Below are 23,136 nucleotides of genomic sequence, written 5' to 3' on the forward strand. Positions count from 1 at the left end.
ACAATAGCACTGGTTTTGTGGTTTTGATTCTGGATCCCTCTTTCTTTCCTTGTTTTCATTCTCATACAAACCAGGGCTCAAAATCCAGGTTCAGCTATGATACGCCAATTGGAAATGACATTTTCTATTTTTTGTGCCAGACAATGTATTTTTAATAGACATACTTTTAAAATTTAAGTTAAAAGATATGTACCAGTGCTTGAATTGTATTTCTCATTTTTTTAAATGATCATTGTTCTGAATACTCATCAGTTGTCCTGAATATTTGTTTCTGTGTCAGGTATGGTATTTACTTTATCTGGAAAATCATAACGAAGTACTTGCCTAAAGCCCAGTTAAGTTTTTTCTGAACTGGAAATTCAGAAATTCAGGAATTAACATTTTGCACTCTGATTTGGTTTTGAGGTCCATCAAATTATGTACCTAAAATAGACTAAAGCAGATTTTTTTTAAAAAAGTACTGATGTTTGGGATTTTTAATTAAGCTAACTTTCAGCTGGATAGAAGCTTTCAAAAAAGTATTCAGCTGAGTGATTTAATCATTACATTTCCTTTGGTGTTCTAATTATGGGAAGACACATGATTGCTGTGCTACATGTTTGAAACGATTGCAATGACAATGAAAATTACTCCTTTTTGATAAATGGGTACTTCTTTCCCATTTTATGTTGGTTTTCTGGTTTGATTGCTGTTTTGTATTGTGATGACTAAGATTTGTTCTGTCTGATAAATCATGTACTATAAAGAAACTCAATATATACTAGATCTTTGGAAATTAATAAGTAACCCTTTTCTTTTCTCCTGCATTGTGTCTCGCTGCAATGTGCATTCCATTCCTCCTCCTTCTGTCTTAACTGTTATCTGCCAGTGCTTGGGTACAGAGATAAATGTTTCACTCATTCAAATTCCAAATCAGCAACTAAGGGAAGAGTCCATCAAGGTACTGTATTCTGTGTCCTGAAAGCACATTCTTTTCTACCATCTCCATAACTACTACAATACCTTAATCCATGCTAAAGTGATGCTGACAGAAAGTCTTGATTCTGCATTAACAAAATTGTGGGGTTTTAGTTCAGTGTTGTGAGTTTGTTTTGTGTTGGGGGTTTTGGCCATTGAATGTGTGATCCAGTGAGAATGATTAGCCACACACTTTACCATGTTGTTCTTTAATAAATGTTATGATCTAATGTGGAGTAATATATAGAAAATTTTCTGTGTGAAAATTTTAAACAGCAGAAAATTAAGTCTGAAAAAGAGTATTTAGTACTCCTGCCACTTTAGTAAAATAGTTAAGAAATACTGTTACCTAGTTGATGAACTTTGTTTCCAAAACTGTTGTTAATTTTAGCAAACAGGGAAAAAATAATTTCTGCCAAATTAGAAAGTCGTAATAAAATTATATATGCCAAATAATGAAAGCTAGAGAACTGCTAACAAAAAAATAAGGCAAAAAATGCTAGGCAAAATTAAAATAAAAGTACAATAGGAATATAATTGTGTCTTTTAATCACTGTTATCAGTCATTGGTAAACATGTTCATCTGCATGCATTCGTAACCAGTTTTATTGCTTTTGATGTTCTACAGGTGCTAATGATGGCTGGCATTTGTAAAACGTTAGAAAGCATGACTATGTATTTTTATGTATATTATCCTTGGGGACAACTGGCTGTGTTGAAGTCATACCAGATGAACAAGAAATTACTTCTACTATTAAATGCTTGCAGTGATTTCTGCTTGCTGAAGTCTTTATTATATCATTTGCAGCAGTTCAGATGTGGAACAAAAGTTTATACTAAAAATATTACTTCACTTTGTGAGGTATTTTATAAAACTGACTGTCTTTGAAGTGCAAACTGTTTAGAACTGTTACCAATTCATAAGTTCCTAGCCAAGCATTCTCAGTTACTCCTATTCATTTGTTCGTATCTATGACTAGCAGCCAGACAGGCAGACAAGCTAAACTGTACAGACAAATCCCTGTTGAGGATTACTGTACAGCGTAATTCTTTGATAGAAATATAATCCTGCTTCAAAAAAAGAGAATAAAATTATTTTGCTGGTTGAGCTATCATAATGGAATTTTACTGTTATCTGCAGCTTTTTTCTTCTATGCAAGAAATGTTAACTGTGCATATTATTGGATTTTACTGAAGTAGTTGGAGGGTTTTTTGGTACTGTAGATCTGAATGTGTACTACTGCGAGGTATTTCTGGTGCCTCTTTTGGATATCTTGCTTCACAGATTTATGGACAAGAGTCTCTTCTGAGAAACTGATTTACTGCATGTTGGGTTAAAGAATTTCACACTGCCATTTGAATGCCAGATTTACTATACTTTAAGGGATTTTATTTTCAAGTAGTGCTATTTATATTCTGAAAATCAAGTACCTTTCACATGCCTCACATTGGACACACAAGAACAGGCTCACAAAATCATTCTTATTAACTAAGGCATGAGAAACAGAAAAATATTTACTGCTTGTCTTTTCCTCTGCTTGTGGTAAGCAAGCCTTGGCAATCTGGTTTATCACTATTTTATCTTATGTTGAAATCACAAAACTTTCTAAAGCATGATCAGATCAGAGCATGTCTGTGTGCTGGAGGAATGTCCTCCTGTGGAAAAGACAATATAACTGCCTCAGCAAGGTGCAATATGGAAACAAAATATTGTTGAGATGCAGAGGTTATTATTGGTACAGTGCCATTCACATATTTCTGTGCTGCTTTCAGATGCAGATCCGTGGTTCCAAATCACACTGCATTGTGTCAGCCTCATGTTGTTGCTAGCTTTGGGATTTCATTACTCTGCTGCTGGAGTAATGGTGATCTTACTGCCAGATTGAAACTGCAAGACTGTGATCTTGTAGGCATCCTTCTCTCCACTCACACAATTGTACCGTAGGCACATCTGCTAGAATGTAGCCACAAAAACCATGATTAAAAAAAAGAACTTCTTTAAATTCATATTCATTTCTAGTTGTCCATTAGATATGGACAATTAAAATCTAAAATTCATGGCATTCTGCATTTCAGTCATGATATTTCAAGACTAAATATGGAATATTTTATCCTGAAATGTAATATTTGGATTTATTATCCTTATATGCATTTTCATTATAATACAATATGTTTGATAATAATATGTTGTGTAGAGTGAAATAAACACAAGAGTTCTTGGTAACACGGAATTTTAAGTGATGTTATTTCTGCCTTTGTAGAAGGTAATTGCATCATATTCTTACTAGTCAAACCTCTGAAATAATACGCCTTTGCCAAGGAAACACGTTAAATTCTTGTCCCTACTTCTGAAATCAACAACACTAGCAATTTCATTTCCATACACATGGACATTAATTACTTGCAAGTTGTGATTAATTTTCTTATTACTGATATCATAGCAACCATTTTCTCTGCAATAGAAAACACTGTGCAGGGTTTGATTATATCTTATGGTGAATGACAGTGCAGTAGGATGTTTTTGACAATTTCCATTATGAAGATGCTTCTTTCCAGTACTTGCTGTTAATTATGTCCTGTCAGAGACGCAAATTACATGTTTACACACTCTACTTTCCAAATTATCTTTTAGCAAATGGCTTAATAATTATGATCTCCAGTGCCTCACAGAACGAAATCTTTAAATATATTTCATCTTTATGAAGGTGTATGGGCGAGTCTTCGTTCAAGCAACCGATTCATCAACACTCAGACTCCATTCATTGATGTTGGTGCAAGACTTGCAGGGAAAGATAACGCCACTTCCTACGGAAGCAGCGCTTTTCTGCAAAGTCAGCTTATGAGACGGCAAGCAGCCCTCTATATATTTGGAGAAAAATCTCAGTTGCGGGTAATGGCAATTTTTTTTTTTTAATGATAACATATGTTTTATTTGGCTTGAGTTTAATAACCCTAATGATTTTACAAAATAATAATAATATTCTAGGTGGGAGGATAACTTTCCTAAAGGTGTAAACTCTTATTGGGATTATTCCTATGCACAGTATAACAATTAGTGCAGTATAACTTGGAGGGTGGGGTGAGTGAAAAGCAAGCTCTGTGGTTATATAATGCAACAAAGTTAACATAACTAAAACCATACTAACTTATCTTAAAGACTAGTTAAGGACTGGTCTCAAACTCACAGAAGTTCTGTGAGTGGAGCCCTGTTTGTCATTTTTGTTTGTGCTGATGTGTAGTAGAGCTAAGATATACAGAGACAGGTAACAGATGACTAGAGTAATGGAATAGCTTTTGTACAAGGTAGGAGCATTCAAATTGGTAAAGACATGGCTTGGAAGGAAATACATTGCTAGGCAACAGAGTATAAACAGACAGAGAACAAAGAATAGAGACAGAGAACAGAGAATAAAGCCTTCATGGAAGTCACTGTGTCTTTGCTGTCTCAGCTGTCTCCCTGCATTGATGATGCATGAATCAAGGACAACAGTGTCTCTACTCAGTGTACCTGCTGGGATAAGATTTTGGGACTGTGGGCGAGTACAGTGGGGCTGGTATAGCAGCAGTGAAGCTGGAGTTCCGTATCTATAAATTCAACTTTCAGAACTACGCTTAATTACACCTAAATACAAACTGTTGTACTCTGATTCTGCTGACTACTCATCTAATGATCAGCTGAGTCATCTTCTCACTGACTTCTTCCTTGGGAAACATGGAACAGACTTCTTTGTTAATTGAAAGTGCAGTTTTATTTAGTGTTGAAATATGTTATGAAACAAATGGAATGTCGTTAGTCAAGAAAGTGATAACCAGAGAAGAAAACCTTCGTTGCTGTGGGCAGCGCTTAGTCTCACAAGAAGCCAAATGGATGTGAATAAAACTAACCCAGAAGCCTGTCCATCCTGATTTGATTAAATGAAGAGGATCATAATGTCTACAGTTTCATAAACCTTTTTGGATAGATTCTAATATTTTAGAAGCAGTTTTCAGAAACAGGTATCCTCTACATTCATTCTTGGTGGTTTTACTTTTCCTCAGATAATGTTTGCAGATAATTTTAAATTTCTGCATTGTAAGACTGAAGAATCAATTAGTTTTGACTTTCTTATTCCAAATGGGAGCATACATAATATTTTATTTCTTTTTTGAAATATATAACTTCAAAAAGCAGTTATTGGTAGTAGGAAAACACATTCTTTCTGAAATGATGTTGTTTCAGGAGGTGGAAGAATTATGCTGTATCAGAATGATGATTCAAAATTCTTTGCAATTTTTTTTCCTAATTTGACTTTCCTTTGTAATTTTAAATGTTCTTCTATATATTATTTGTATTTTCAGTTGTAGTTTTAAATGGTGGTTATATAACAGATATTAGTTCTTACTCCATTTTTACTTGTCTTTTAAAATTGGTTTGGAAATTCATTTTCCTTTTGGAAAGGAAAATGCTTTTCTCAGTTGCTTTTCTATCATATTTTATTACAACTTAGCATTCTAAAAACAAGTTTGGAAGTTGAGCTCTTACACTTATTTTTGAATCATGCAGAAGTATAAACTAAATCTGGGTTTTCACTTTCCTGCGTTTTCGCTTGGCGCCCTATGAAGATTATTAATGCAGTCCACTTAATGAAGATTAGTTGCAGTCCAAGTTTAATTCTATGAAAGAGGAATTTCTGAAGAAAACTGAAAAAGTTTGCTGTGAAGATCTTCAATGTTGTTTCATACATGAGAATTGTTTTTCCAAGTTATGTTCTCTATATTATCCTTTTCTTTTTTTTCAGTTAGCTAACTTAGTCTGTTAATTCAGTCCTCCTCTCTTACTGCTTGTTTTCTAAATGCAGTAAGTAAAATAAAACATGAAGAATTCTTCTAGGAAAGCTTCTTGGAAATTATATCAGGTATTCCCTGACTGCTGTTTAGACAACCAACCATCTGAATGTGCAGTGACTGTTCAGTTGAATCGGATGGTTTGTAGTTTTGAGGTTCTTTTTTGATTTGGGGGTTACTTTTTTTTCTGCTTTATTGAACAACTAGAACCTGTCCTGTACTGTTGGTATGTCATCCATACAGTCATTTTAATTTTTATTTATTTATTGTTAATTTGCTCTAAAAATCCTAAAGGAAGCACATTATACGTATGTAAAGAACTCAACAAACTGATCACTCAACTTTGGTTTTTTTACTATTACTGTTCCTGTTAATATTAAAAATATGACAGCTGTGTAATATGTTTGGCTGTTATGAATTGTAGATGAATACTTTATTACAGTACATTTTGCAAGTGTTTTAAGGATTTTTATTATCCAGGGCAAGTGTTTAGTTAGACAAATTTTTAATTAGGAATTGAAGTATTTAGCGATAAAGCAGACCAGACTTTGAGATTTGATGAGACTGTCAGTGAAAAGTATGCTTACCTTTTAAATTACATCTCCTGTTGTCCTTTTCACACAGGGATTCAAACTTGATTTTGCTTTGAATTGTGAATTTGTTCCTGTTGAATTCAGTGACATCCGACAGACAAAGGCAAGCTTTAAAAAGCTGATGAGAGCTTGTGTTCCCAGCACTATTCCTACAGATTCTGAGGCAACATTCCTTAAAGCGCTTGGGGAGTCAGAGTGGTTCCCACAGGTAATTTATATGACAGGTACTTTTAATAATCTACATGCAGTACTGCTTACACAAAATAAATTTCACGCTCTTCTGACAGAGAACTATTGTGTTCTAACCAGCTGTTCTTTGTTCATTGTAATTATTTTGCATACTATCAATTCTGTCCTTACATAAGAATTATTATTTTAATACAATCATAACATTTACAAATGTTGGAGGCACTTCTTAAAACACAATTTGTGGTTTATAACATAGAACACTTACACAAGTAGAGATGAGTGGTTTTTCTGCCTATATAAAATTATGATCTTAGGTTTAACTACTTTTTCTTATTTTATATATTTTAGAAATCAGAAAAAAAAAGTATAGAACAATAAATGAGCCTTTTGTTCCTAAAACCAATATTCTACTCTTCCCACCTTCAATTTTTGTATGCACAAGTATTTAACAAATAAGCTAGCTTCTCTTGTCTGTTGTGGGGTATAGGGAACTGTTTGCAGTGGAGTGGGGATAGTTTGTGTGTTAATCTGTTCTGTGTGATTCTGTTCCTTTAGATCCCTCTCCCATATTCCCTTACATAAAGATTAACCAAACGAAGGCAAGACTGGAAGTAACTTTGCAAGATTCAAATTAGAAATTATGTGGGAAAGTAATCTCTTTGTAAATCTAAAACCATTTTATTTATAGTGAATGTCTTAACAATTACATGTTGTGTTTGGAATCCTCTGCTGAATAAATTCTACTCTAATGCAGTTAATTATAGTCAACAGAATATACTGTTACGCTGATTTCTTGAAGAGGAAATACCTGTGAGTAACAGAGTCATTTTGGTAATTGTGCATCAGGAAAGTGTACTCACGATTGAAATGTGCTACAGTGCAAGAAGTGGCTTAACTTCTTCCCTTGAGGTGTGATCACTCTAGACATTGCTGTGTCTGGCCACAACATTGTTCAGGAAGGGGAGAAGTGGGAAGAGCATGACGACTTGACATCATGTGGGCATTTTCAGTCACAGAGTAGTTGACCAAGTTGATAAATGTAGAGAAATTAACTGAATGTCACTTTGGTGATGCTACAGCAGCAGGGAGATCAAGGGGAGATTATAACATTGGAGTTACTCTATTTTGGTATATTTTAGAGGAAAAGTAATAATGTATCACTCATTTCTTAGCACTAGATCATAATATCACACACTAGCTGTCATTTCAGTGGTTTAAATCGTGTCATATGTGACTTATGTGATAAAGTTAATTTATGACTATTTGACACTGTTTCTACTATTCCTGTGAAAGGACATAGATCTGTCATCATGGAATTGTAGTTTTATTGTATTAAGCTTTTCTGTCCTGGGTAATGGAAGCTACACAGTATTGATTTTAACACTGTATAGGCTAAATATTCCTTTACAAGGATGTGGATATATAAGAAGAAATTTGAAGTGCTGCTCTATCTTCTGAATACAAATGATAGAAACAGTACTTTGCATTTTTATATTGAATCTCTGTAACCAGATTGCATATGCATTTCTTCATCAAGAGTAGCAGAAAACAGCCTTTCTTGTCTTCTGCTGGCTAAGAAAGTATAGGACAATAAACAAGCTGTTTTATTCTAAAAGTTTTATTTTCCTATTACAAATTCCAAGAAAATTCATTTCTTTTGTTTTCTAAGTAATCGCTATGTGACTGTTCCAAGGAGTGGTAGGCTCAGCAGTGTTAGGTTTACTGTTAGATTCAGTGATCTTGAGGGTCTTTTGCAAAATAAGCAATTCTGTGATTCTCCAAATTAAGTGTTTTCCATCACAATTTCCATGGTAATATTCACAGGATCCTGGGGGCAGGTTAGGAGGAAAAAAATCAGGCTGCCCTAAACAAGGATGAATTTTCTTGGGTTTAACTTTTGTTTGGTTGATCTTTTTTCCTCTTATTTTCTCCCTTTTAATTTGGTTCTCCCTGACTCACTTTCCCATGCCTTCTGTACTTTCTAAACCTGCTTTATTTCATTGCATACATGATCTTAGATGTCTCTTGCCATCTTTTGTTTATTTGTTTTCCTATATCACTTTCTCCCTTCTTTCAGGCTTTCATCTTTCCTACTGCTGCTATCAGTCGGTTTGTATTCAGTGCTCTGCAAACAGTAGTTTTATTCTACTATAAAAAACTGAATTGCTTACATGTTGTCTGTTACATTGTTTACTAAGAATGCTGTCATAGTATGACAAAAATGGTAGTAACGTCATATATATTTTCTGTTTAGTAATAACAGTGTGAAGGCTTATATTAAGATAAAATTGCTGAAATTCATGTGGATTTTTTAACCTACTTATAATGTTTGAATCAATCTCATTCATATCGATAATCCTTCCCAGAGAAATTAACTGGTGTACCTGCTCAAGGAATTCTAGTAACACTGCATAATGAGTATTAGAATGCAAATAATTAATGCATCCTCTTTCTGTGTTCTAGCCAGCCTGCCCAAAAGCAAAGTATAAGAAACACTTAAAATCTTAAGAAACACATTAAAATCTGTCTGAACTATTTCCAGAATATAGAAATAGGATATTTCTGTGTTTGTTTTTAGGTTCAGGGTGTTGCCGTTTTTCTTATTTTCCAATTTCTATTAGATTGAGATTAGAAATATTATCTTGGAAACATCTTACATGGGTTCTCCCATCGAAGTACTTAGTGACTTCATGGAACCTTAACATTTCGGAGGAAATGAGTTTAGTGTTAAGTCTAGGATGGAATTTTTCTGCAATAAATCTGTCAACTGTGTTGTTCCCTTTCTCCATTTTATGATGGCTATTTTATTACCATGTTCATTGTCTTTTATAATTTAAGTTCCTACCTCAAGTCTTTGCTTAATTTTGTTGTAGTTCAGATTTAAATCCTGAGGCTGTTAGATTTTATAGCTTTCCAATCTGTTGCATCAATGCATTTCTCTATGCTATATGTAGATTTCATAATGGATATTTTAATATTAAATGTGAAATGAGTCGGTATCGATATCTAGAAATTTATCTTATACTCAAGTATGTTACTTATTTGTAATACTTTATAGCTTCACAGGATAATGCAGTTGGGTGTGATCATCTCTGAGCTCCTGGAAAATGGGTCTTCTGTTATGGTTTGTCTGGAAGATGGCTGGGATATTACTGCGCAAGTAAGCTGCTATTAAAAACTTGAGATAGCTAAATATTAAGACAAAACACCAGGCAATACTTTTACACAAGTGACTGACAGTTTGGTATAACATTGGTAGATATTTCTTGTGGCAGCAGAGAGAAATGAATGTATGAATCCTCACATTCATTTGCAGTTTACACCATGAAAGAGTTCCTTAAAATGCGTTTTTTTCAAAGGTCCTGTGATGGACATACATTTTTAAGGCTTGGATATTAAATCTGCATTCCTGCACCTGATGATATGTAAGAATGAAAGCTGGAAGTCGCCACAACAGATCATTTATCTTTGTAAACATAGTACACTCTATGCACAGAAGAGAAGGGTAGAAATTCTTTCTCTTGCCATTCACTTTCCGTAAATGAAGTTAGGAGACCACACACAGGAAGAAAACTGATTCTGTTGCCAAAGTGACTAACACATGCTGCAAGGATAGATCACCAGAATAGATAACTTTCTGAAACAAACTATAAATCGTGTGAATGAAGACCTGCTGCCTTTTTTAATGGATGCTTTGTGTCTTCGTAATTCAGAAGATAAGCCAGAGAAACCAAAAATTTTAGTAAATAAAAGCTTCGTGCGCAGCCAGTATTCTGCTACACTATAAGCAAACCCACAAAAGAATGTTAGAATAATTATTGGAATAATTGTGAAACAATGAAGTATAGAGAAGGGGACATACATAGCTGGAAGTGAAAGAAGTCTGTGCTGTGTTTTAAAGTGCTCTGAAATTTTGACTATAAAAACAGGCTGAAGTTGCTGGTAAGCATTACATGGCAACACCACAGAAACTCTAAAATCACCCTCAAGACCAAGACTTGAAAACATTTTTGCAGAGATGGCCAATAGTACTTTATAAATGTTTATAATCCGCATTTTATTAATAAAAGTGGGTTTATTTCAAATGTAATTTAAATGTGGTAAGCATTATAATGACTTCCAAAGTCTATAGTTGCTCAAGTTTGGATTTTACAGCTATCATAAAGTTTCAAGTTAATTGACACTTTTTTATGTGAGATATTTGATTTGTTTTATGAAAATACTCGATGTATGTGGTAAAATTCTTGTAATTCAGTTTAGATGAAGGCTCTTGTTTCCTTGAACTATAAGCAAATTATGGAATATTTCTATTAATTGACTAAAGTGTTCTCTTAACTTCTGTCACTCTTAATGCAATATATCCTGTTTTGTGATCTAGGTAGTGTCTCTGGTGCAGTTACTCAGTGATCCTTTCTACAGGACACTTGAAGGCTTCCGAATGCTGGTGGAAAAAGAATGGCTCTCCTTTGGTCATAAATTCAGTCAACGTAGTAATCTAACTCTGAATTGTCAGGGTAGTGGTTTTGCTCCTGTTTTCTTACAGTTCTTAGACTGCGTGCATCAGGTAAGTCAGTTTCTATCTTATTTTAGTTTATAAGAAGAATTCATAAATAAGTGTGTAGAGGCCGCTATTTCAGATGTTACAGATAATGGTCTGAGGGAAGACTAGTAACCTCCTTCTCTAGGTTTTATTAAAGTGAACAGATTTTGCCTCAGGAAGAGCTGCAAGGGCTGCCTACAGAGACTGACCCATCCACACAAAACAAACTAAGAGGGGTGGTTGGCATTATGGATATTTTAAGGTCGTTTATGTGAAGATTTCAAATAGAGGTTTTATAAGCTCAAGACTGGCTTTTGGCAGTCTATCTCCTTTTGCTCTGAATTACTTGCTAATGTAGACATAGCCTACATCCTGTTTCTGACCCTGGAAACACTTTGCTCCAGTTTGAATGCAATATATCTTAGAAAGTTGGCATAAAGAAAAGCAAGGAAATTATCCAGGCATACCTGAACAGTATTTTTTTTCTCAAGTCCAGAAATAACACAAACATTGGAAACAAATGGGTTATCGAGAACAAAGATAAAAGTTAAATTCAAGGATTTGAGTTTATTTTTATGACAATGGTCATAAAATAGACTACATAATGTTTTCTTAATTGCAAAATTCATGGGGTTTCTTTAATTTGTTTAGCACAATCTGCATTTCTAAGAAAATTAAATGATAGATTATAACCACCTTGGCTTTAAAAGTTAGGATGAAATGTAAAGTGGGATAAATCTCTGCTGTTAACAAACTGTCATGTTTGATTTTGCCTCAAGCTACAAAGTGCCCAAAATATTTCTACTATACATGTGAACGTGTCAAGGAAATAGAAGAACATTTCTCTTGTAATTCATCTCAGCAGCTTTGATGCATGTCGCTAGGTATCTGACTCTTCTCTGTCTTTAAGAAGCAATGTAAAGTGTACAAGTTATTAACAGATACATTTTAAAGAAAGCTCTTTATTTTCTAGTTTTTGGTCTTAAGCTGTGTCCACATGTCTTAGCTGCAGCTGTAGCAGCAGAAAGATCACCTTTGGCAGGCCGTCTGGAGCTGTTCATCATTTCTCCTCTGGTGGAGATACCACCCTTTCCAGCCTCATAGCTAAGGGGTTCATGTGAACATGCCTGCCTTTTCCAAACAAAATGGTAGAAAATATTTGTTAGAAAAGACCATCTTATTTTGATGAGTGTGGATTCAGAAGCAGTTCAGCGGATCAATCTGAAGAAGGCACTAACTTCTTATGAGGAAAGACAGGGGTGGCTAGTGGTTATAATCTTTTCAGCCAGTGTTATCTTCAGCCAAGAAAGCACATGGGAGCACAGCTTTACTGCTTAATCAGTGTAATATAGATAATATAGATTTGTCTGGGTTTAGAAAAAATCTTTAAGCTAAATAACTTACAATCCTATCCAGAATGCAACTCTGAGGAAGTTTTCTAGAATTAAACTTATGAAGACGGTTCTTCTGAGTCGTGATGGCATTGTATTGACTTACCAAATTCTAACAGTATGGTTGTAAACTCTAGGGAATTTCTTTTGAAGTTAAATTAATGGTTGAAGTTTCATAGGAATTTACTATGAAAACTAAATTTACTTAACATTTGTACTTGGACATTTCCATTGTTTCATTGGTTTCTGTGCAACTTATTCAACAACTACAGAATCCAATTAGATTGCAACTTGACTCTGAAATGTGGTGTATTGTGATCAGTTTTAAAAAATGCCCATTCACTGGAAATAAACATATGGACCTTCCAGAATACTTTTAACCATTATAGTCTCAATGTACTAGGTGCAGTAAGAAAGTTACTATGGAGCCAGTGTGCATTAAATGTCATGGGTCAAACTAAAGAAACAGAGAAAACAAATGAATCAGTGATTCCCATATTAGAACTGAATCATCTTGTAAAAAGTCATTGTTTGTGCCAGTATCTCCAGGTGTCAGCTGAATTATTAATGCAAAATAATTCTTCCACAATAGCAGCATCTGGCAGATACTCTGCCTGTAAGAAGACTGAATTTATGAAAGTGATGTCAGTACCAGAAGCTTTTATTTTTCTTCTGAATGTATTTGGTAATTTATTAAATATAATTGAAGCAGAATAATTTTCTAGAACTGAGTTCTTTTAAGCTCAGTAATGAGTTCTGTTACAGCATCCTGCATCCTATGTAAGGGGAGATGAATGTGCTGCTCCCATGGTAAAGGTATTCAGTTATTCCACTTTTTACAGGAGTAGCCTCTTAGTGATTACCAGCGCAGGACTTTTTGGAGTACTGTATTTCTTATTTAAATTAAGTAAATATAGCTATATAATGGAATTACAAAACCAAAACTTACTGGAAAACTAAGAAAGGCTGATACAAGTGTAAGATTATGAAATACATTTAGTGAGAACATGGTGATTTAAAAAAGAATTTGAAAGTATTGAGTTTCTCTAATGGTAATATTAGAAACATCTATCAGTTTACTCATGTTTTAAATCTTCATATATTACAGAGATTAAGTATTTAAAAAAATTATGCAGTTATCATTTTCAAAGAGACCCTGTCCCTGTATATTTATCTTTCTAGGTGTTATATGTTGGAATTATAAAGTTTAAAAAATTACTTCTAATTTACATGTAAATTTTGAGTGTATCCTTTAAAATCAGTGAATTAACTGAGATGGCACCAAAAAGTTATCAGAGAGAAACCAGCTATATTTAAACTCAACCTAAATAGCTATTTGCAGTACCTCTTTTTTAATCTTTATTTTTAGTTGCTTAAGTGAATGCAAGTGTTTTCTTCCATGTTAAGTTTCTAATTTATCGCTTCTAATTTTGGAGCTGTGTTTTATCAGGATATTTTTTTCCCTGATAGTCACACCATATTTTAAATTTTGCAGACTCTACTGCAGCTAAACAAGCCATCAATACCAGTAGTCACTTCATCTGGCTGTGGCATCCTGCCCATCTCAAAGTGTGCTAAGATATGCCGCAGCCATGAAAACACACAATAACAATAACTCAATATTCACTTTTATCAAATAAATGTTTTAGATGATAGTTGTTTTAGTTTCAAAACTAAATTATGTTATTATAATTTCTAGTTCTAGCTCCAGAAATCTCAGAAATTAGATCACTCACAGCACCTAGATCTGTGACAGGATTTTAGTAGCAGCTTATTCTTGTAACTCTTCAAATCTATTAAAGTAAGAATTGGACCATAAGTAGAGATGAGGACCCTGTGTAAGTAGTGTCACATAGTAGAATGTAGCTTTTCCTTCTTACAATATATTATAGAAATCTTTTCCAGACTTGAGGTGGAAAATGTATACTAAACTATTTGAATATTTTTGTACACTTATCTAAATGCAGACGCATATGGAGAGCTTTTTGGATTTCAGCACAAAATTACATTATGTTATTTTTGAACAGAATTAGTATACTCTTGATTATATTTTAATCTAATACATGCCAGAAAAAAATCTTTTTTTATAAGGAAAACTAGAAATTTACTTTGTCTGTGAAGTCAGACTCTTGAATTTATTACAGAAAAAAATCTGCTTATCTTTATTCTTACCAAACAGTATATGTAGAATGTAGTCATTTCTGTCAGGGGAGAGTGGGGATAAAGTGTGGGCATATTGATCTAAGATATCTTAAAGTATCTTAGCATTTTAAACGCCTACCCACAAGATAATATTGAGGTACGATAACAAAAAATTCTGTGACTGAGATGCCGTGTATGTGTTTATAGTCCTTTCAAGGGATTTTCCTGTCACTGTTATACATTTGGTTGATAACCTTTCCTAACTAAATGTGAGTTTGCTTTCCTTATTTAGCTGGTTGGGTTTTTTTTTCACCTGGCACATGTGAAAATCTAAACATCAATGAGCTTCAACTAGTCTAGTCTAACACCAGTTTCCATAAGTAAGTGCAGATTAGAGAGAAAAGAGGGAATGAGAAAATGAGTGATGGGAATTCAAAAGATGAGACATGGGAAGAACTAAAGCTATTTTACAAGTTTGATGTGAAGCTAGACAAAGCTCAGTGGGACATACTTCAAATGTGAAATTCAATAAGTAATTTCTTTTTTGATTGCAAACTGTAGATATTTCCATTGTAATTGGGAATTTTCAGTTAATTGCCATGCTTAATCTGAAAACAGATTACAGTTCATAAACTTACTTGAAGGGTAAATTCTAAATTTGAAATTAACACGTGAGCAATATCTTATCAAGATTAACTTTAGACTAATGCTTAAAATATTACTCTAGGCTCTTGTCGATAACGTTCAAGAGGAAGCAGTTGTGAAGAGCCAACTATCCCACGTTGCTGTACTCTGACAATCTTGTACTTTGCTCTTACATATCTGCTCCTCACTCCTGTTGGAGACATTCAGTTAATTAGATAGTTCCCATGCCTAACTGAGAGTAACAATTTAAGGCATTATATTGTTTTTACTGTTTAAAAAAATAATGGCAAGACACCTCCTCGAGCTGTTTTTATGTTTTTTTCATACTGTAATATTTTGGTGCATATTTTGAAAGGGAAGAAGTATATGTAGACTAGCAAGTACTTCAGAGATTATCCGCTTCAGTAATGGTAAATGGAATATCGTTTGCAGTAGTATCTCTGTACGTCTGCTATATTGGGTTATGAGCATTAGTGAGAAGTCCCCTGCAAACCTTCTAATTAATGATTGACTTCCAGCTGCATCCAGGAGTAACATCTTTACCTGTGAAGTTATGTGATGTCTCATGACTTATCATAAAATATTTATATCCAGCTTGATTACTTTGAAGAATACTGGGTTTTGTACAAAGTGTAATACAGTACATCCTATCTGCTCTGAAACATTTTTGCCGCACAGTAATTTAACTACCTTTAAAATATTTTGGACAAAATATTGAAGGATTTATGTATACAAAGAAGACAGTTGCCTATGGATGTACTTGTCAGCATTCACAGGGAATTATTTCTCTGCCATACTTCAAATTATTACATTTGTATTTGTGTTATACCTCAACATCCTCTTTTTTCTCTTTTTTTTTTTCAAGATTCATAACCAGTACCCAACAGAGTTTGAGTTCAATCAATATTATCTGAAGTTTCTAGCTTTTCATCACATATCAAATAGATTTAAAACATTTCTTCTGGATTCAGACTATGAAAGACTTGAGCATGGTATGTGTGGGTTTTGTTTATTGCATATTGGTTTGGTAGTTGTTGGTATTTTTCTCATCGATATTTGATCTATCAAAATTTACTTAGTTTGAGATAGTACAAGTGATTGCTTGGTGATGATTTAATGAATTAGGGAATAATTTAGGGAATACGAAGGAAAGTAGAGGTGAAGAACATACAGAATTTTCCAAATGAGTGATTACTGAGCCATCCCACTGATGAGTCTGAGAGAAAGTGGAAAGAGTTAGTGCCATCCCTCAGGATTGTTTAGTAATTTATTCACATGGTTTGGTTTCCCCTAGTAAATGGCTTATTTTAACAGAAACCTCTGATGGGGGGGAGGTAGAATCTGTCAGCAGGGCTTGGTGATCTGCTGAGTCAGCATTGCTGCAGGCAGAAAGGGACATTCATAAATACTTAAGTATTTCTGTACATTTCAGTATGTAGTTATAAATATAATGCTACTTAATGTTTTTTCGTACAGAATTGATATTCTACGCAATTTGCAGCAGAGTGGCAGTTGCAACACACAGCAGCTGTGTTATCAAATACAATCTCTTGTTGCAATGGCATTTGATAGTAGATTTAGTCTGAAATTCCTTTTGGCTGTGCTGTTATGTTATGTATTATCATAAAAGCTATCTTTTTACTGCTTTTATTTTCCCTAGGGACGTTGTTTGAAGATAAAGGAGATAAACATGCCAAAAAAGGAATTTGTATTTGGGAATGTATTGAAAAGATGCACAAAAGGAGCCCTATTTTCTTCAATTACCTCTATGCCCCTGCTGAAACAGAGGTATGATTTTAAAAAACACAGCAGGTGGTTTGTTATTCTGAGTGATTCCTTGAGTATATTTTGATATCTTAATTCTACTCAACTGAATTAAGCATTTGGCAGACAAAGTTGACCCTCTTTTATCAACTGGAGTAGTGTCTCACAGGCTTATATTCCCAGTCAGCTTAGTTATGGAAATACCATTTAAAGGGGCAAATTCTGGAACATGTATTTGTGCATTCGGCTGAGGTAAGTGAGGATCTTTCATTTGATTTCATTTAATTATATGAATGATCATAAAAATTATCCTAATGTTTGCACAGGTTGTTAAAAAAAAAATTACATACTGCAAACCTTAGCATACATAGCACCTTGAACTCAAATCTGCTATATAAGTTGACCTCATTTTTAAAAAGAAAAAAAAAAGAAATATTACTTTCTTTATGGTGTTTTGAGTCTGTCTCAGATCACTATTGCTGTCAACAGTGCAGCCTCCTTCAACACACACACACACGTGCGCGCGCCTAATAAAGTGGTGGTGCAAGAGGGAGGAGGGACAAAACAAGAGGGTAACATTCAGTAGGTAGAACATGCTTCAACTGCTTTTGTTTTAGAGAAACGTGACTGTAAAACCATCATTGTGATGAATTCAGAGCTTGATAGACTGCTTGTTCGCTATTGTTTTATCCATTTTGCTGTAGCCTAATTAGTAAGCAATCAGGCAAAGCTTTTGATACTTTGATAGTGTTTTCTTTCTCTTTTTTAGAAGAAACAGCTTTTCTTCATATGAAATGGTGTAGTAGTAGCAGAATTAGCCATAACAGCAGTATTAGTTACTATGATTGAGCATCATTCTTCAGACTTTAACATTGCCTGTTCACCTGAGGCAGTAATTCCTATCAAGAAAGGTGCATGCAAACTGAAAGACTTACTTTATTTTTTAAAAGAAGGTTAAAAAAAAATACAAAGCAATCTGTTTAAACTACTCTGCAAGATCTACAGTCCCTGGCTGCCTACCTCCCATTACTCTGTTTTTCCAAGTGGCACGTCCACCTGCATTATACAGCCTGTCTCCTTTCTCTGATGGTGAAGAGTCTTGGACTTTCTGCTGAGAAAAATTTAAAGGGTGATTGCTATTAAGTGCCTTTTGTGTCTTTATCAGGAGGCACAAAGACTGTAAGTGTACCAACTGCATGTGGTGGCTTACGCACCTGGTTTATTAGAGGGATAAAAATGAGCAGTATGTTCCCAAAGGTAGTATTAGATTTAGGTTTTGATCTGGCTGAAACAATATCTTGCTGTGGAAATTATCAAGCTGCAGCACCACTTACCCAGTGTAATATACTGTTCAATTTAGAATGATCTAGAAAATGTAAGTGTTGTGTTGTGTTGTAAGTCTGAAACTCAATGATTCCTGTCATTATAATAAAGTTTTGTTTCAAATAGGCACTGAAACCAAATGTGAATATGTCCAGCCTAAAAAAGTGGGATTATTATGTAGAAGAGATTTTGGCTACAGGTCCTTCCTATGATTGGACCATGGTAACTGCAAAATGCAGCATTCCAGAAGAAACCGACCAAACAGATGGTTCACTCCCCCAGACTAAGAGGAAAATAGTATGGCCATGTTATGATGATGTAAAAAAAATACAACCTGATGCCATCAGCAGCCTTTTAAATGTAAGTACATGTGTTACACAGAACACTAAGTTCTCTTATGATCATGAAATTCATAATTACTTTTTATTTAAGTTATTGCCTTACAGAAATACTGTTATTAAAAGGAACATAATAGATGTCAAAACAGATATTTAGTAAAACTGACTAGTTGGTCTTGAGAAGTGATGGTTGGTCTGACAATCAATCAAGCTTGCAAATTTATATTTTATATTTTATAATATTTTGGTACTTGAAATAGGTGCTTGATTTTGGCTTTTTCTTGTTTGGGCTCATGTAGGTTATGTCCTTTCTTCATTAGAAGGTGTATAAGGATTCCATTATCATGATAATTGTAGTTATTTAGAATGGTTTAACATCTGTATTTTCTTATATGTCTGTTGTTTTATTGTAGTTAATTAACAGTCCTAATATTTAGATTATAATCTTAACTGCCAGTGCAGGAAAATGACAAGGGCCTGTTTCACTTCCTGCAGCTATTATTTCAAGCCACATGCATATTTAGATACCCATCACTACATACAGGTTTTTATCTTGAAAACTGTTTGCAGACTTTACCTTATATTACAGCTGGGATTATGAAGCCTAATATTGCAATGCTTTTAAATTTAGTATATGCTGTGGGTCCCTGAAGTCCCTCGAATCAAAGATGATTTTTAGCAAAGTCTTAAGGCAGGAAGTTTCTGAATGGATTTGAATCTTTGATGATAGACTTGCTTTAGCTAGAGTTAGCTTTATTTTGGCACTTTCCTTGAATTTCTTTTGGTCCATTTCTCCCAATCATAATTGATCAAACACAGCAACAATGCCCTATTTAAAAAAATAATCAAATAATCACTTGTAAAACTCCCCTTCACTCAAAATAAGATAGCCAGAACTACTCAGAACTTATAATTTCACAAATGCAAAGAAAGAGCAGCCTCTCGGCAGCAGTCTTATTAGGGATTCCTTAGCAAAAAAACCCCAGAGCTTTCATATCAGGTAACTGGAGGCCAGAAGTACATCAGGAATATAGCAACAATGTTCTTCTGCATTTCTTCCTGGGGTAGATGCCAAACTATCTGTATCCAAAGTGTGAGAAACTGCCATATAACAGGGAAGTTAGCCATATTATATTCCAAAGATATGTGGGTCAGGTTTTATAGAGTTTAAATGTTATTTGTGAATTAGATTATAGTAATAAAAGATAGCAATGGAGAGGAACATTTGGAAAACTTTGAAGAGGTTGTATAAAGGTTACAAAAATATTCTTCTAAGTTTAAAAAGCAGAGTGAACTTTCTTTTAAAACAAGTTGTTAATTTAGGGCTATTGCTGATGTAGGAGAAAGACCTCTCTTTAATCATAAATCCGTTGAGAATGTGTTGTTATCCAAAAAATGTTTGAACTAAGGACCATATTTAGCTATGGTAAATTATTAGGAAAGAATGATTCTTCCCTAGTTTATAATGATAAGCTAAAATTTGTTTGTTCAAAAGATACTTTTCAATTGAAAACTAGATTGTACTCTTCAGGATGTAAAGCTGAAACAGAAACATTAGTGAGTGTCTTAATTCCTTGATAGAACATTACGCTCTTCTATTAAAAGCAAAAGGTGTACTTTTTTAGCAGTAGATGTCTTTATGTGTTCTGGGTACATAGCAATCCTCCACTAACTAGATGTGTGTGATGGCTCTATCATTTCCATAAATTCTTTATGAGTTTTAGAAAGCTAACCAGTCTGCACATTTCATTCATTTAGTTCTAAAAGAAACCTTTTAAAGATTGTAGATCATAAAATGAATTTTAGAATACCAATTTCTGTATGAAGTTTCTTAATTCACTTCTGCCCCATCAGAGACAGCCAACAAATATGAGCTTGGTTGTTCAAATCTTAAAGTCTCTGAAGTGTACTTTGGGACATAAATGTTTAAAAGTAGATACAAACAGAGGTGCTTCCCTTTAAGACCACTTTCTAATGGCCTTTCAGTATGATAGAAATCAGAAACAAGGTACCAGGTCTGAGTTACTCATCCATTCCTTAAAGAAAGCAAAAGGCAATTATGAAACATCACCTTTATGCCTCTATTTTCTCTTTCAGAGATTAGTTACAAATATTTTTTAAATTATTTCTCCATTTTAAAAAAAGGTAGATTTCTCCACAAAACTCAAAAGCAACTCATGGGACAGGAACTTTTTTTTTTTGTAAGCACTTGCTTTCCTTGCCTGTAATTCAATAAGATTATACCACAGCGTAGCACATCCAAGAGCCATGTCTTCAGCATTGAAGACTGACGACAGGGCATAGTATGCCCCGTTTTGGACTCCCTGGTACAAGAGAAAGACAGGGCTACTGGAGAGTCCAGAAAATGGCCCCAAAGATGATGAAGGGACTGGAGCATCTCTCATGTGAAGAAAGGCTGAGAGGGTTGGAACTGTTTAGCCCTGCAGAAGAGAAAGCTGAGGGGGTAATCATCGATAGATATCTTAAGAGAAGGTATAAAGACCGATGGAGCCAAACTCTTTTCAGTGTTGCCTAGTGACAGGACTAGAGGCAATGGGCACAAACTGAAACACAGGAGGTTCCATCTGAACATCAGGAAACACTTTTTCACTGTGAGGGTGACTGAGCACTGGCACAGGTTGCCCAGGAAGGTTGTGAAGTCTCCATCCTTGGCGATACTCAGAAGCTGTCTGGAAACAGTCCTCAGGAACTGGCTTTAAGTGTACCTGTTTCAGCAGAGAGGATGAGCCAGATGACCTCCAGAAATCACTTCCAGCTTCAACCATTCTGTGATATATGCCTGCTTGCTGGTTGTATTAGAGGTAGCAATCTACCAGTATTTCAGTGAAAATGCAAGTCAGATCCTTGAGGTCAGACATATCTCCACTGTTTTCCACTGATTTGCTAATGTTCCTAAGAAGGTATTCAGTCCCCATAATTAATTGGGAGTGACTCAGCTTCTATGATATGAACCTACGTGTCCTGTTCTTACAAACAAACAGTTACATCACTTAACATGAGATGGTAGAGAGGTTGGCAGACTCAAAGATGCCACTTCAGGGTGCCAGTCACCCAAATTAACTCTGCCATAAATATATGCCATAAAGAACTAAAGCTGTATAATGAAAAACCAGGAAAACAATAAAGATAGCACTTCTGATTGTGTGCTGTTTAAGAACTTTTGGTTATGTGCCAAAAAGACTGATCCATCAAAATGAACCCTGAGCCAAAAGGTTTATTCCAAATATTGAACAACTGGTCATGTACAACTTGTTGCACGCGCAAGTCTGATCATTTAACAGAGGCAGCAGTTAGATCCCTGGCAACACATTCAGCATGTTTCCATTTTTAGTCAAAGTCTTAAGCCTCTAGCTCAGAAATTGAAAAGAAAATATTGACAAGGAAGGACTTCTGAAGCAAGGTGCTCTGCCACAGTCAAGATAGTTCACTAGTGTATGACACTGTCCAGATTGTTTTGTGTGTGCACAAGCACATTGTGGTTACAAAGGAGATCAGTCCCTAAGTGCTGGAGTGTTGCAGAGTTAACTCCTGTCTGTACCATTCAAATGTTACAAAGTGGATTACTCAGCAGATACCTCTTTTGAAAGGCACTGTAGTGCTAATTGCTTAGAATTACTAATTTCAGGAAATGGATATTCATATTTGTTATAACCTTTCTTTTTATACATGTTAACTTGCTCCCATAAATCTAGGCAACAGGAGATGAACCAGAAAGATAAATGTAAGGAATTTTTCTTTCAAGGAAATACAGCTATTCATAGTCCATTCCACACATGGAAGGAAAAAAACCTGACGTTTTTAGTAAAATTTAAAACCGAAGAGGCAAGAGTAAATCTTAGTGATTTATTGCTGCGTAAGTTTATTACATGGTGTTTATTAAAGGAGAATATATTCCTAACTTTGCAAGTTGTATGTAGGAGATTGCTGAAAGTTTTTCATTTAAAGTTCTGGAAGCACTACTCATTGTAAAGCCAAAAAGAAGGAATGTGACCCAGTTGCTAAGTAACAAGTTTCAGTTACTTCCAGATTCTGCAGAAAAAGACTCATACTCAGAAGTCAAGACTAGGGCAGAAAGAGAATGGTCAGATTAAAACCTGACTAACTTTTAGTACTAAAGAGCTTGTATCTTTTTGCAGCAGTTTGGAAAGCTTTTTGCATAAAAAGCCTGTGGTATGCTGATTTAGTTGTAAATATCCCATCAGGTAGAGTTTTACACTCAGCACTTTGAAAGAGAAAGAAGTAATCCAGAGAATCCTTTAGTCTAGCTTGTGTTCACCATTCCTTATTTTTGTATCTACCTGTGAAGATACTCCAATCAAAACTATTCTGGTTTTATTTCTTGGCAGGAAGAGTGTTGTATATTTAATGTGTATGTGGCTTTCAGCTGCCTTCAGTTTTTAATACTTCTT

General features: G+C 34.6%; 1 protein-coding gene across 5 annotated transcripts in view; it reads left to right on the plus strand.

Annotated features, from left to right (window-relative positions):
* The window catches only part of SBF2 (SET binding factor 2), a 256,714-nt gene that overhangs the window by 224,758 nt on the left and 8,820 nt on the right, over positions 1–23,136 (plus strand). For 3 of the 5 annotated variants that reach the window (XM_069857575.1, XM_069857577.1, XM_069857576.1), the window contains 7 exons: positions 3,663–3,847; positions 6,406–6,582; positions 9,622–9,723; positions 10,942–11,127; positions 16,147–16,273; positions 16,942–17,069; positions 18,495–18,728. In XM_069857575.1, the coding sequence (XP_069713676.1) occupies positions 3,663–3,847; positions 6,406–6,582; positions 9,622–9,723; positions 10,942–11,127; positions 16,147–16,273; positions 16,942–17,069; positions 18,495–18,728 (1,139 nt within the window). Of the gene's footprint in view, positions 1–868; positions 941–3,662; positions 3,848–6,405; positions 6,583–9,621; positions 9,724–10,941; positions 11,128–16,146; positions 16,274–16,941; positions 17,070–18,494; positions 18,729–23,136 lie in introns of all 5 variants that reach the window. The other 2 variants (XM_069857573.1, XM_069857574.1) reach the window with 1 other exon arrangement.

The sequence above is a fragment of the Phaenicophaeus curvirostris genome, chromosome 5 (assembly GCF_032191515.1).
Source record: "Phaenicophaeus curvirostris isolate KB17595 chromosome 5, BPBGC_Pcur_1.0, whole genome shotgun sequence".
NCBI lineage: Eukaryota > Metazoa > Chordata > Aves > Cuculiformes > Cuculidae > Phaenicophaeus > Phaenicophaeus curvirostris.